Genomic DNA, 13,773 nt, shown 5'->3' on the forward strand with positions numbered 1-13,773 from the left:
TTTGATTTCCCAGGTGACTTTGATGAAGATTTCATGTCTGATGAAGATATCACCTCAAGGAGCCAGTTTCCAGAGAGCTGGCTGTGGCAAGTGGAGCAGCTGACTGAGCGACCAAATGAACTGGGGTAAGAGCATGTGATTGTGCCACTCCCTTTCATCAAAGGGCCACATTCAGATGTGGTATGGTGTAGCTCCCACTGAAGTCAATATCTCTTCACCAACAAGATCCCCAGTGGAGCCGGCGGAAGAATTTGTCATGAATTAGGGCCAGCATTCAGGAGCTGATCCATATTCACAGAGTCACTCCTACATTTTAAAGTCAGAAGGGGCTGTTAGATCATCTAGTCTCACCTTCTGTATAACAGATACCAGAGAATTTAATTCAGTTTCTCCAGTTTTGAGCCCATATTTAGGTACGTAAAAGAACTGGCCCGACTTTCAGAGGTGCTGAGTAGCCAGTGGTATCCCCTGGCTTCGGCCCTAATGAAAAACCAGGCTGCTGATTTAGGTGCTAGAATATGAATGTAGGTGTCTGGCTGTTTAGCGTTGGCCTTTTCTACTGTTCGGGAACCGTTCCTCATTTCTGTTTGTTATTCAGGTGTGTTATTAAGTTGCTGAGTCACGTGATATAGATAATGCTTTCTAATTGGATGGCAGAACTTTTTTTTTTTTTTGGTTAAATTGGTAAATGAAGTGCTGGGCCCGGCCCCTCTCTACTGGAACAGAATACAATTCCCCTTCTTGGATTAGACCGGGACACTAGAATTAATATCCCTACCCTTGAGAGCTTTAAAACAGGTTGTCCCCTCTTGCTAATGCAAAACGTGGACTGCTGAGTTCCTCCCCAAAGATGGCTCTATAGTTCAGTGGGTGGGTGAAGGCTTTACCATGGACCTCAGTCCTAAGATAGGAGGATCTATACCTTTAGTTGGGGAATGTACATGAGTCCTAGCTCCTTCCTTCTGTAAAAGACTCTGTCTTTCTCTTTCCATGTAGAATTTCTTCCAAGACTGTGCCTATTTTCCTAAAGGATTCCATCACCACCTGGGAAGTCCTGGCTGTGAGCCTTTCAGAAACCAAAGGTGAGGAACACCATGAGCTCTCCAGAGAATAGGCAGAAAAGCTAATGGGGAAAAAGACCCCAGGCCACAATGGACCTTGGAAACGTCACAGTTAGATGGAACAATCGAGGAGACAGCAGACACTTTTCAGGACTAAAGTATAAGCTCCCCTGTGTCTGACCCTGTGTCTTTCCCCATTGCAGGGATCTGTGTGGCTGACCCCTATGAGATAACAGTAATGAAAGATTTTTTCATTGACCTCCGGCTGCCCTACTCTGTAGTGAGGAATGAGCAGGTGGAAATCCGGGCTATTCTCTACAACTATCGGGACCAAACAATTAAGGTAAGCTCACTGCCTCATGGAGCTCTGCAATTGACCTGATAGACAGCCAAACCAAACCAAAATGGTGGAAGGCTTCTTCTTCTAGGGGCTGATCCCTTTGGGGCTGGACACCTTTGTCTCCCATTGACCTTGTTGGGTGCTCAGCACATTGCAGGATCAGGGTTATGGAATCCACCCAGTTAAGACCCATAGGAGCGGCCATACTGGGTCAGACCAATGGTCCATCTAGCCCAGTATCCTGTCTTCTGACAGCGACCAATGCCAGGTGCTTCAGAGGGAATGAACAGAATAAGTAATCATCAAGTGATCCATCCCCTGTTGCCTATTCCCAGATTCTAGCAAGATTGCATGATAGAGGGAGATAAAAAAAAAATACTCTTCTGGCTGCCATTCTTCTCTGCTTGGGATTCAAATCTGTGAGTAGGTACCTGGTTTGGAGCTTTCTGTTGACTCACACCGGTAGCCAGACCAGGTGGGTCTCATTACTTCCACTCAGGAACACCACAGACTGAGGTCCTCTCTGAGGCAGGAAGGACTGGGAGGGGGGCAGTCCTGAAGGGCCTCTCAGGAAGGAGGTCAGGATACAGTCCCATGCTTTATTAGTACAGTCCTGTCTGTTGTTTATTAAGATTAAAGGCAAACTCCAGTCAGAGGGTATGTTTTAGATCAGTGCCCTACAGTGTCATGATGTGCAGACTGCCTGCTCACGAATGTCTGTTCTCTTCTCAGGTCCGGCTGGAGCTGCTGTACAACCCAGTTTTCTGCAGCGCATCCACTTCCAAGGCTAAATACCGGCAGATCCTTGACATCAAAGCCAAGTCCTCCCTGGCCGTGCCATTGGTGATTGTCCCATTGCAGCTGGGATCTCACGACATTGAGGTCAAGGCAGCAGTGTGGGGCAGTTTTGTGTCTGATGGCGTGAAGAAGAAACTGAAGGTTGTGGTAGGTATCAAGTGATGGGGTTGTGATGTCCGCTGGAGGACAAGAGGCTGGAGGCCATATTGGCTGGCTTCTAGAATCAGTGTTGTACTTTAACCTGTTAAATTAACACCTTGCATCTCCATCCTCATCCCATTTCCTCCCCTCCTCTGTGGCAACTACAGCAGGGCTGGGGCTGGCCTGGTTATTTTGCACTCGATCCTCTGAGCCGTCATGTAAAAGACCTAGGTTCAGTTCCTCAGGCCCAGGGTCTTGCTCCTTGGACCAGCGGGTGCTGGAATCAATGCAGATTCAGTGCATGCAGGGAGACCCTCATCTCACTCAGCAGAGAGAGCCAAGCAAAGGAACAGCATTGGTGGGTTGTGAAGGGTGTCCCATTGGCCTGCCCCAAGAGAACACTGCTAGGCTGGGTGAGAGGAATATCCTCCCCTGAAGATCAGGGAGTAGAAAAGTCCTTCAGGGAGGTCACAGAGCAATGATGGAATGAATTGAGCTTCTCACTTCCTCGCCCTGCCAGACTCTGTTGGCCAGATTTATAAGTACATAAGAACGGCCATACTGGGTCAGACCAAAGATCCGTCTAGCCCAGTACCCTGTCTTCCGACAGTGGCCATTGCCAGGTGCCGCAGAGGGAATGAACAGAACAGGTAATCATCAAGTTATCCATTCCCTGTCACTCATTCCCAGCTTCTGGCAAAAAATTCCTGCCGTTCATCTGTGGTGGAATCAGTGGTGTTACGCGAATGATGAATTTGGCCTAGGGACTTCTCCTTGGATGAATCCTAACCAGGATCCAAAACAAAAGGGGACACTGCCTGAAGTTGAGGTCAGATTCCAGACTCATTGGGACGGAGCCTGATCTCAGTTTCACTTGACCACTGACTTCCAGTGGAACCACTGCTGATTCACGCTGATCACAAGATCAGCAAGTCGCTCACCTTTTCCTACTGCTCTTCATTGTCTCTGAATGCTACTGTGTTTACTATGCTCTTGTCATTCCTATCTAGCCTGAAGGGATGAGGATGACCAAAACAATTAAGTCTGTTGTATTGGATCCATCTGCGAAAGGAGCAGGTGAGTAGCCAGACTGCTTTGCCTTTACGTGGCGCCTTTCATCCTGAAGGTCTCAAAGAATTCCACAATCTACATGTAACTGAGGCCATCTCTGTTTTTGGAGCCCTTGTATCTAAACCAAACATATAATCGAATCTGCAGCAAACTTCCCTGAAAAATTCTCCCTGGCATCCGATTGTGCGTGGGAGATTTCAGAGGGATTGGATTTGTGTGGGCTGAGATGGAGGTCAAAATCAGACTCATCACAGAAGACTGGAATCAGCAATATGCACTTCTGCCTGCCCCGTATACATAGCTTCCTGATTCCCATCTCAGCTGCCCCCTCCTTTCCTTTGCCCTAGCAAATCAATGGATTGTGCAGGGCTCTCTTTGAGCGTTGTAGATTATTACTCAAGAACCAGCAGCGTAGCTCAGCCAGCTGGACAGGTGGCATTTCACTGTCTCTTCTCCTTGTCCTTCTTTTTCAGGGGGAGTCCAGGAAGAGAAGGTGAAAGCGGCAGATATAGATGACATTGTTCCAGACACAGAATCAGAGACCAAAGTCAGCATCCAAGGCAAGGGCCTCTGATTTGAAAGAGTTTTATGCTTTAGAAACAGAGCAAAGGGAGCAATGAATTCTTTTCTGGTAGCCACACTTGTAGGAGGTGGACCGATTACCGACTTGGTTCTGTTACAACTGTCTACGTGCACTATCGAGCATTAATGGTCAAGATACATAAAGTCATTGTCGGTGTGTGGCTAAGCAAGGTGCTCACAGGAGAGACAGGTGCACAGAAATAAGGAGCACTCAGGGGGAAGCCTATGTCTTTGGTCAGGATGGCCTAGTGAGCCCTAGCTTAGTATTTGGGAAACCTGAGTTCAAGACTTTGCTCTTCCACAGATGTCCCTGATGACTTCGGGCAGCTCCCTTAGTTTGTCTGAGCTTCAGCTCCCCATCTGTAAAATGTGGATAATAGCCCTTCCTTTGCCCCCATTTAGCTCAACCAGCAAGGGCTGTTGCTTTCAGAGTGGCAGTATCCAGATTCTATCCCCACTGCTGGCAGGCCTGGAGTGAAGTAGCCTAGAAGGGCTTGGTGAGAAATGCTCAGAGCATTGCGGGGGACCTTGTCAGCACACAGGGCCCAGATCAATTGTTGCTGGGTTAGGATCCGACCTTCATGGGGTTTGGGTATGCTCAGCACCATGCAGGATTGAGCTCTCAATCCGCCATTGCCCGCAGAGAGATCTGTCTGTCTCTCTGTCCCCACCAGTGCCTGCTCTCTGTGCTTGAATTCATGCCGCGTTATTTCCTTGGCCAGGAAACCCCGTGACAATCATTGTAGAAAACTCCATCGACGGGGCCAACCTGAAGCACCTCATTGTGACGCCATCTGGCTGCGGGGAACAGAACATGATCAGCATGACCCCCGCTGTCATCGCCACCATCTACCTGGACAGCACGGAGCAGTGGGAAAAGATCGGGTTACAACGCCGGGCAGAAGCCGTCAAGTTGATCATGCAAGGTAAGTACTTCTCATGCCAGACAGCAAATCCCTCTTCAGGCTCGCGTTAGGGACACAGGAACTGCCACACAGGACTGGCCCCGAGGTCCCTCTAGCCCAGTAGCCTGTCTCGGAGAGTGGCCAGTACCAAATGCTTTAGAAACCTCATGTTAAGCACATTGGGCAATAGATAGAGAGTCCAGGGATCAGGCAGCTAGCTTGGCACTCAGGGGACACCAGTTCAGTTCCCTGCTCTGCCACAGACTCCTGTGAGACGTTGGGCAAGTCACCTAATCTCTCTGTCACTCCATTTCCCCCTCTGCAAACGGGGAGAGTTCAGTACCCTGCTGCACAAGGGAGTTGTGAGGGTAGACGGCAGGAACTCTGCAAGCTCTCACCGGCACCCGGATCGTGGCCCTGCCCCCACTCTACCCTTCCCCATGACACCCCGTCCCAGCTCTGCCCCTCCCCCTGTGGGACAACCCACACTCCTCCCCAAGGCTCCACCTCACTAGGCTTCTTCCCCTCCCCGAAGCCTTGCCCTTGCTCCACCTCTTCCGGCCCCCGTTCTGCTGCTCACTCCTCTCTGTCCCCTCCTTCCCCTGTCATTCACCAATAATGCAGGAAAAAAGTGAGAGGGGCCATGTCCCCCTGGTCCCCCCAGTTCCAGTGCCTCTGGTAGTTACATTGCAGATTGTGAGGCACCTGGTACTATGGGAATGGGGGCCAGATAAGCCCCTAAAATAGAGAGAGAATCTGCCTTCCACTTTAGGTCTCCTACTCCCTTTAGAAGTTGGTTTAAGACCTGAAGCATGAGGTTTAATATCCATCCACCAGTCTACATTGGCATGAGTCATTATAGCTCTGAATAGACCTTCCTATGCAGACAAACGCCCAACCCTGTTTTCAGACCTGCTGGGCTTTTGGCCTCCAATTCATTGCTGACCTATGTCTGTTATGTGGGGGAAGGGATGGTTCTGAGGTGGAGGCCATTCACCCACAGTTCAAATCTGTTTCAGGTTGGCACTTGTAGCGAGGAAGGATAGAGAAACTCATGACCAATGAGAGAATTTGGTAGGTTTCAACAGGTGTCCCTTTCACTACACCATGGTCCCCTTGTGGGCTAAATTAGGCGTGGAGTCTGAACTACGAACATCCCATCCCTTAAGCTTTTACAATATGGGGAAACTGAGGCAGACAGTGACTTGCACAACATCACATCATGCAGTGAGTGACAGAACTGAGAACTGAACCCAGGAGTCCTGACTCACGGCACCTTGCTCCAAACACTAACCCACCCTCCCCTCCCGGAGCCTGGTATAGAACCCAGGCATCCTGCCTCCCAGGTCCCCATACACTCTAATCACTTGACCCCGACTCCCACCCTGGACGGAGGATTCATGCAGGTGAGGGATGGGGCCGTGCCCATGCCAATCGGCTTCCCCACCAGACAGCTTTCTGCCTTTGCTTCCCTTGAGTTGCTCTGCTGTGTCCCTCCTGAGAGATGCCTGCAGAAAAAGGGGGAGCCACACAACTCAGACGCAGCAGCAGGGGTCACAGCTCTGACTTCGTTTGCCTTACGCATGTAAAGTCCTCATTAGAAGCTCACCAGACATTGCACAGCTCCTTCGTACTCTCCCTGTTTCAGGTTACACGCAGCAGATGGTTTACAAAAAACCCGACTTCTCATACGCCGCTTTCAAAGACCGGCCAGCAAGCACTTGGTGAGGACAGTGGGTTTTCTAATGCACCCTCTTGGTCAGCATTAGCCTGACCCTACACATGCAATATGTGAGCCAGAGCAAGTCAGTCTCCAGCCCAAAACGAGAGGGCAAAGGTTAAAAAAAGTACCCAATCCAACTCCCACTGATGGCAATGGAAATACTCCCAAAGATGAGATAGGCACCTGGCAGGATTAACAAAAACACCTAAGCAGAGTAGGGGCTTAATTTCCTTTGAAAGTCAATCAGAGTTCAGTGCCTAACTCACTTAGGCACTTCCATACATCCCACAGGGTGCCTATTTGCATCTTTAGGTGCCTAAATACCTTGTTAATGTGGCCCCCAGTGATTTCAGTGACAGTTCAGTGTGGGCAAGCGGATGGCTTGAGGGATTGGTGATGAATAAGGCGAGGATTTAGTCATGGGTATTTTTAGAAAAAGTCATGGACAGGCCACAGGCAATAAACAAAAATTCACGGCCCGTGACCTGTCCATGACTTTTACTAAAAATATCCCATCAGGGTGTCACACCCCTAATTCTTAGCTGCTCCTAGGACGCAGCTGCTCTGGGGGGTCCCTGGGGGGTTGTTGCTCTGGGGGATTCCCGGGGGCCACTGTTGCTCTGGGGGATTCCCGGGGGCTGGCAGCTGGCTTCTGCTCTGGCGGTGGAGGCTGACTGCATCCGGCCACCCACTGTTCTGAGGCCCCTGGGGACTGCTCTCCAACAGCCTCCGGGGCTGCCCCCAGGCTGCAGCTGCAGCTGCTGCTCAGACTGCCCCCAGGGTGGCCCCTGCTGCTGCTCGGGTGGTCCCCGGGACTAGCCACACCAGCCACTGCAGCTGTGGAATTCATGGAAAGTCACAGAATCCGTGTCTTCCGCGACCTCCGTGACAGACTCGCAGCCTTAGTAATGAACTCCAGGTCCTTTCACTTTTAGCTGGCTAGTTTGTAGCTGGCTCAGAGTAACCGTTGTCATCTTGACGGCTGTTCACTGGGTGTGTGAAGTTGAGTTTGATGACGCTCCAGTCCAGTTCCCCGTGGCCAGCTGTTCACAGCGGGCCCCCCAACCCCACCATCCTGGTCACACCACTGCAGGCGGCAAGAGCTCGGCACATCTCAAGCAGAGCCAGCCGTAATAGGGAGCAGTGTCTGGATGCGCTTTTCCAGACAAGTGGTGATATTTTCCCTAGCTCCATGCTCACTCAGGTTACCATAAACTGACCCACATAAATCTCCCTTCATTTACTACTGTGAAACGTCTCAACTCATACCTGAGTGCAGACAGTCCAGCTTCCACACTGAGGGCAATTCTGGGAAGGCAGGAGTAACCGTGATGTGATTGATTCTGCCCTCAGGCTGACGGCGTACGTGGCAAAGGTCTTTGCCATGGCTAAGAAATTGGTGCCCATTGAAAACCAAGTTATCTGCGGGGCGGTGAAATGGCTGATCCTGGAAAAGCAGAAACCAGATGGGGTCTTCCAAGAAGATGCCCCCGTAATCCACGGAGAGATGGTTGTACGTGTTTCCTTTGACTTTTACACACCAATCACTACCCACCTCAATCATCACAGCAACTTGTTGGTTCATAATTCAAAGGGAGATCTTACTGGGCTACATCTCAAAGTCTGTGCTCACGCAGACTGATCTTCTCTCTCTCTCTCCCACATCAGTGGAACAACCCAGTGCAGTTACCTGGGCAGCAGTGAATGGAGATTTAGGCCAATGAGCCAGATTGTATCTATGTAGTCCTTAGTGGACTTCATGTAGTCTTTGGCACTTCTCCCTTTTTGGGGGTAAACATTCTGCTGGGGGTAGATCATTTTTGGTTTTGTTATTATTCAAGGTTTAGCAGTGGAAGGGGGGTCCTTGTTGGAGCTAGGGGTGTCATGTTTGGGATTTATGGGTGCCAGGGTTTAGGGCGTGTCAGTGTTAGGGTTTATTAGGTAAAAGAGGGTGTCGGTGTCAGGCTTTTAGGGGTGTCAGTGTCAGGATTTAGGGGTCTCAGTGTTAGGGCTTAGGGTAGAAGGGGTTGTCAGTGTCGAGGTTTGGGGGTTTCAGTGTCAGGGTTTAAGGTGTAGAAGGGGGTGTCGGTGTCAAGATTTAGCGGGCATTAGTGGTGAAGTTTAGGGGTCTCAATGTTAGGGTTTAGGGGCTGAAGGGGTGTCAGGGTTTAGCAGAGGCGCTGGAACTAGGGGAGTGTGGGGTGCAGCAACACCCCCTGGCTTGAAGTGGTTCCCATTATATACAGGGTTACAGTTTGGTTCAATGGCTCTCAGCACCCCCATTATAAAAATTGTTCCAGCACCACTTGGGTTTAGGGCTATCTGTGTCTGGGTTTAAGGGGTCTCTGTGTTAGGGGTCTCAGTGTTAGGGTTTATGGTAGAAGGGGGTGTCCATGTCTGGGTTTAGGGGGTGTCCATGTCTGGGTTTATTAGATAGAAGAGGATGAGATTAGTGATGTGGGTATTGTTCTCGTGGTGGAAAGACATCTCCAAAGGGGATAGTTTTGCAGCGTTTACTAAAGACGCTTAGGCTCTGGCCTGGCCTGATCTCCTCTGGGCATTGGTTCCCCAGCCTCTCACCTGAGAATGTCTTGTCCTCATCTCTCATGTGCTTCCTCCCGGGCTTAGTGATTTGCATTGCCCCAGAGGAGAGCAGCTGTCTTGGTGATTCACAGGCCAAAGTTTGGTCTTTGATGTCGCTGGGGTTTGATCCATTAACTGCACTGGAAGCTGCCTGGGAGCTAGTGGTGGAACCTGAGCACTGGCCTGGTGAGCTAAATTCTCTCACGCTGGTTTAATACGAAGCATCTCTATTGACTTGGATGGAGTTCCTGCACATTGACAAAGGAGTAACTGAGATCAGAACTTGGCCCATTGCACGACAGGTGTTCATTAGCCAAAGGGAGGTTCAGCGATAGGTCTGGCCGTGACTGAGAGTCTATTCTTGGGTAGCTTTCTAGGAAGCATGTGTTCTGCTATAATTTCCTATGCTGAGGGCCTGGGATTAATTCTTTCCTTTCATGATACTCAGGGGACTTTCTTATCCCAAACCTGTCCTTTGCTCCCCTTTAGGGAGGGTACAAGGGTGCTGAGCCTGATGTCTCTTTAACGGCTTTCGTGCTGATTGCATTGGAGGAGGCCAAGGACATCTGCAAGGATCAAGTCAATGTGAGTATCTCTGCATTGTAGATTCACTTCAATGTTCATACCCAGGTTTTCCCCATCTTTCCATCCCCTATGAACCACGCCCCGTGGCATGTGGAATTTGCTGGGGAAGGAGCTAGTAAATCTGTATTTATTCATGCCATATATAAGGAAATTAAAAAAAACGGTTTCCTCTAAGATTATAGAAACAAAGTTTATAGGTCCAGACCATTCTAGGAAGTTAGTGAATAATGAATCCACATACGGAATACCGGAAACATTTTATTTCAAACATTCAATTTTCCTTTTTGTCTCTAACAACAAAAACAAAACCCCGAGCCTGGCATCCCCCCCAAAGCCAGCACCCCAAGCGGTCACCTGGATTACCTGCCCCTAAATCTGGCCCTGGTCTGTGGTATTAGACAGAAGCTGCAAGAGAGGAGGATGAGATGATGCGGTGGGCCCGTACAAAGAGGGGATGAAGAGAATCATAGGTGCAGACGCTGTGGGTGCTCTGGGGCTCAAGCACCCATGGAAAAAAACTAGGGGGTGCTCAGCACCCACCAGCCACAGTGTTCCACCCCGGCTGGCTGCCGATCAGCTGTTTGACAGGTCACTGGGGCTGGCCACTGATCAGCAAGTGGCTGACGGGAGGCGCTTGGGGGAGGGGACAGAGAAGAGGGAGCAGCGAGCTGGTGGGGGGCAGGAACTTTGAGGGAGCGGGTGGATCGGGAGCAGGAAGAGGCAGAGCCAGGGTGGGGCCTCAGGGGAGGGGGCGGAGCAGGGACAGGAAGAGGTGGATAAATCATGCGTGCGAATCATGCATCGAAGTCATGAAATGGGCGACAGATGCAATAAAAAAGAAGGTATTCAAAAATTTAACAAATAGAGGGGGGATGCCAAAGACGCTCTGGGGCGCCATTTGGGCTAGGGCTGGCCCTGCCACAGACTTTGGTCTCACTCCTGATGACGTTCTGCATGTGGTCCAGAAATGTCCCCTTTCGCTGCCCTCACATATCTCACTTCCATGCCTTCTTGCCTCTTCTGTCTTTCACCAGCACAAAATTCACCCTGAAATTTAATAAATCTGGAAGCCACACGAATTCGTAATGTCTTAATGTAACCCAGACATCTCCTGGGTGTGGTGTTCTGTCCCATCTAGTGACACTGAGGCCACTTAGAGAGAGATTAATGAGTCTGCTCTAGGGCCTTTCGGGCTTTTAGTTCATGCAGTAGAGGCTCATGCATTTAGCTCCGCAGGTCTCAGGTTCGATCCTACCCACCCACGACCAGGTTCTGTTAATGTTACATTAACACCACCTGAAACCTCAGCCTAACCCACAAGTTTGATTTTCTTTTGTTTTCTTTGTCACCTCCTAGAGTTTGGAAGGCAGCATCATCAAAGCCGCTGACTACTTAGCCCAAAAGTACCAGTCTCTTACCAGACCTTACACTGTGGCTCTTGCGTCCTATGCCTTAGCAATGGTGGGGAAACTGAACACCGAGAAGGCACTCATGAAATTTTCGAAAGGTAAATCAGGGTATGTTGTCAACTACTGGAAAGATGTGGCCAAGTCAGGATGGGGTTCAGGGAAGAGAAACAAAGGAGGTTGGAGAGGGATTAATTTATGAGGAATGAACAACAGGCATAGATTTGTTCCTTTTGACCAGATTTGAGATTGATTGGGCTGGGTGTAAATCCAGAGCAACTCTCCTGGGTTGCGTGGACTTACTCCAGATTTATACCAGTGTGTCTGAGATCTGGATGTGGCAGAGACATATGGTATTACTTGACCTCAGGAGGAATCTGAGAGCTCTGTATATATATCTAAAGGATGTAAACCCCAAAGAGAAAGAGAGAGAAAAGGGTGGGTCAAGAGGATGTAAATGGATGAAACTGAGCAAAGGGGAATTTCAGAGGATATGGAATAATATTACCCGCAAGGAAAATGGAGTTTGCCCCATTGTTTGGGAAAGTTAAAACAGGGCAGGACAAAGCTGTTGTCTAGATATATCACCGTTATGTTGAAAGGTGCCAGGTGGGTCTTTGATCCCAAAATATTCACAGACCTTGGTATCACAGGGCACAGACTCACCTGGCAGTGCCTCCTGCTGGTCCTCTTGGGGAATTAGCGTCCAGCCTCTGGAGCGCCCTCTTCAGGCCAGTGTCTCGCCACCCCTGGCCCCCGTGTCCCTCCTGGACCCCAGTGCCCTTGTCTTGGGTGCTGCCTCCTGGCAGTATCCCCACAGTTCTGGGTCTCCCCCTCCCAGGGGAACCCCCACCCACTATCCCCACCTCACCTCAGTCTTAGGCTACTGCCAGTCACCAACTAGCCCCCGCTCCCTGGGGCAGACTGCAGTATAAGCCACTCGTCACAGGCAAGGGGGTTTGGACCTGCTGCCTCTGCCTACCCGTGGTTGCCCCTGCAACCCCTGTATCTAATAGGCCTTCCCAGGCCTGCAGCCTGGGGCTTTCCTTGGTCCAAGCTCCCTTGGCCTTCCCCAGCCCTGCTACCACTGTAGGTACTTTCTCAGCCCTTGCAGCCAGGTCCCTCTCTCTCCAAGCTAGAGAGAGTCCCTCCTGCATCTTCTAGCTCAAAGCCTTTATAGAGCCAGCTGGGCCCTGACTGGGGCGTGGGCCCCAGCTGCCGCCACTTCCCGCAGTCAGCCGGGGTTTTACTTCCTTCCCCAGCCCCAACTCTCTGCATGGCTTTTCCAACCCCTTCAGGGCTGGAGTGGGTGCTTGCCCTGCTACACTTGGCCATGTCTACGAAACAGGGACTATAGCAGCACAGCTATGGTGCTGCAGGTATGCTGGTATCACCCCATATTGTAGATGCAGACTGCACCGATGAAAGGGGTTTTTCATCTCTATAGGAACTCCACCACCATGATCAACGATTGCGAGCTCAACTGCAGTGTTTTTCCATTGACTTAGCTGTGTCTACACTAGGGGTTAGTTCGGCATAGCTATAGTGCTCCGGAAGGATGTGTGTGCGTAGATTTTTCACATGCCCTGAACGACACAGCTATGATGACCTACGTTTTAAGTGTAGACTAGGCTCTTGTTCAAGTTAATGGGTGTGCCAGGCACTCTTTGAGACTCAGCGGAAGGAGCAATCAAGACACTTTCTGTAGTAGACACAGCTAAAAACAATGTACCACAGCAAGGTCAAGAGCTAAACCATGTGGGCTGAGGGGTTTCCCTGATTGCAAACGCAAGGGCTAGTATGTAGGTTTTGTACCCCGTGCATTAGAGGCAGAAACAGGCTGAAAGCCTGGAGAAGTATTATGAAAGGAAGCAGTGAGACATTGCTTGTTGGGCCTAGAACTCACTTCAGAGGCGGACTTGGGGATTTCTCAGCAAGGAAGTTGCCTGCTGTTGGTTTCTCTTATGCTCAGGGAAGCGGGACTTTCTGTGCATTTTCGTAAGCAATCAGGTTTAAAGCAGAGAATATACCCGAGGCCTATGATCAATTCCCTCATTGTAATTGAAACAATCCTCCAAGACCCCAAATATTGGGTAGCTGCTCAGCCCGAAGGGGCAACAATCGGTTTGACTTACCAATCATCCATGCAGAAAGTTGGGGAAGGAGTCAGGCAATGTTATGGCCCCGTCAGATCTGCTCAGAATGAGTGGATGTCCTGGGGAAGAGTCCTTTAGCTCACCTTCTTTGTTGCTCCCTAGAGGGAAATCGCTGGGAAGAGCGGAACGCCCGCACCTTCAACATTGAGGGCACCTCGTACGCCTTGCTGGCTTTGCTGAAAATGAAGAAGTATGAGTTGTCTGGTCCCATAGTCAGATGGCTGAGAGAGCAGAACTACTATGGAGGGGGATATGGATCTACCCAAGTGAGTATGATCCTTATAGTACCAGGTATCCTTCCGATACTGTGTTTTGTGGGAAGGTCTCCCTTCGGAAAAGATGAGATTCTGATCACTTGAGTCATTGTAGAAAGCCCTGGAGAATGCCCAGTAGAGAACAATCCTGCCTTGCCTGGGAGATGG

At 50.2% G+C, this 13,773-nt stretch overlaps 1 protein-coding gene across 1 annotated transcript in view; it reads left to right on the forward strand.

Moving 5' to 3' along the window:
• LOC119845779 (complement C3-like) overlaps positions 1–13,773 on the forward strand; it is a 50,774-nt gene that overhangs the window by 22,580 nt on the left and 14,421 nt on the right. The window contains exons 18-29 of the mRNA XM_038378509.2: positions 14–125; positions 997–1,082; positions 1,265–1,404; positions 2,134–2,346; positions 3,351–3,417; positions 3,885–3,971; positions 4,716–4,919; positions 6,547–6,622; positions 7,975–8,134; positions 9,694–9,789; positions 11,146–11,296; positions 13,454–13,617. Of these exons, the coding sequence (XP_038234437.1) occupies positions 14–125; positions 997–1,082; positions 1,265–1,404; positions 2,134–2,346; positions 3,351–3,417; positions 3,885–3,971; positions 4,716–4,919; positions 6,547–6,622; positions 7,975–8,134; positions 9,694–9,789; positions 11,146–11,296; positions 13,454–13,617 (1,556 nt within the window). The remainder of the gene's footprint in view (positions 1–13; positions 126–996; positions 1,083–1,264; positions 1,405–2,133; positions 2,347–3,350; positions 3,418–3,884; positions 3,972–4,715; positions 4,920–6,546; positions 6,623–7,974; positions 8,135–9,693; positions 9,790–11,145; positions 11,297–13,453; positions 13,618–13,773) is intronic.

This window comes from Dermochelys coriacea, chromosome 20 (genome assembly GCF_009764565.3).
Source record: "Dermochelys coriacea isolate rDerCor1 chromosome 20, rDerCor1.pri.v4, whole genome shotgun sequence".
Lineage (NCBI taxonomy): Eukaryota > Metazoa > Chordata > Testudines > Dermochelyidae > Dermochelys > Dermochelys coriacea.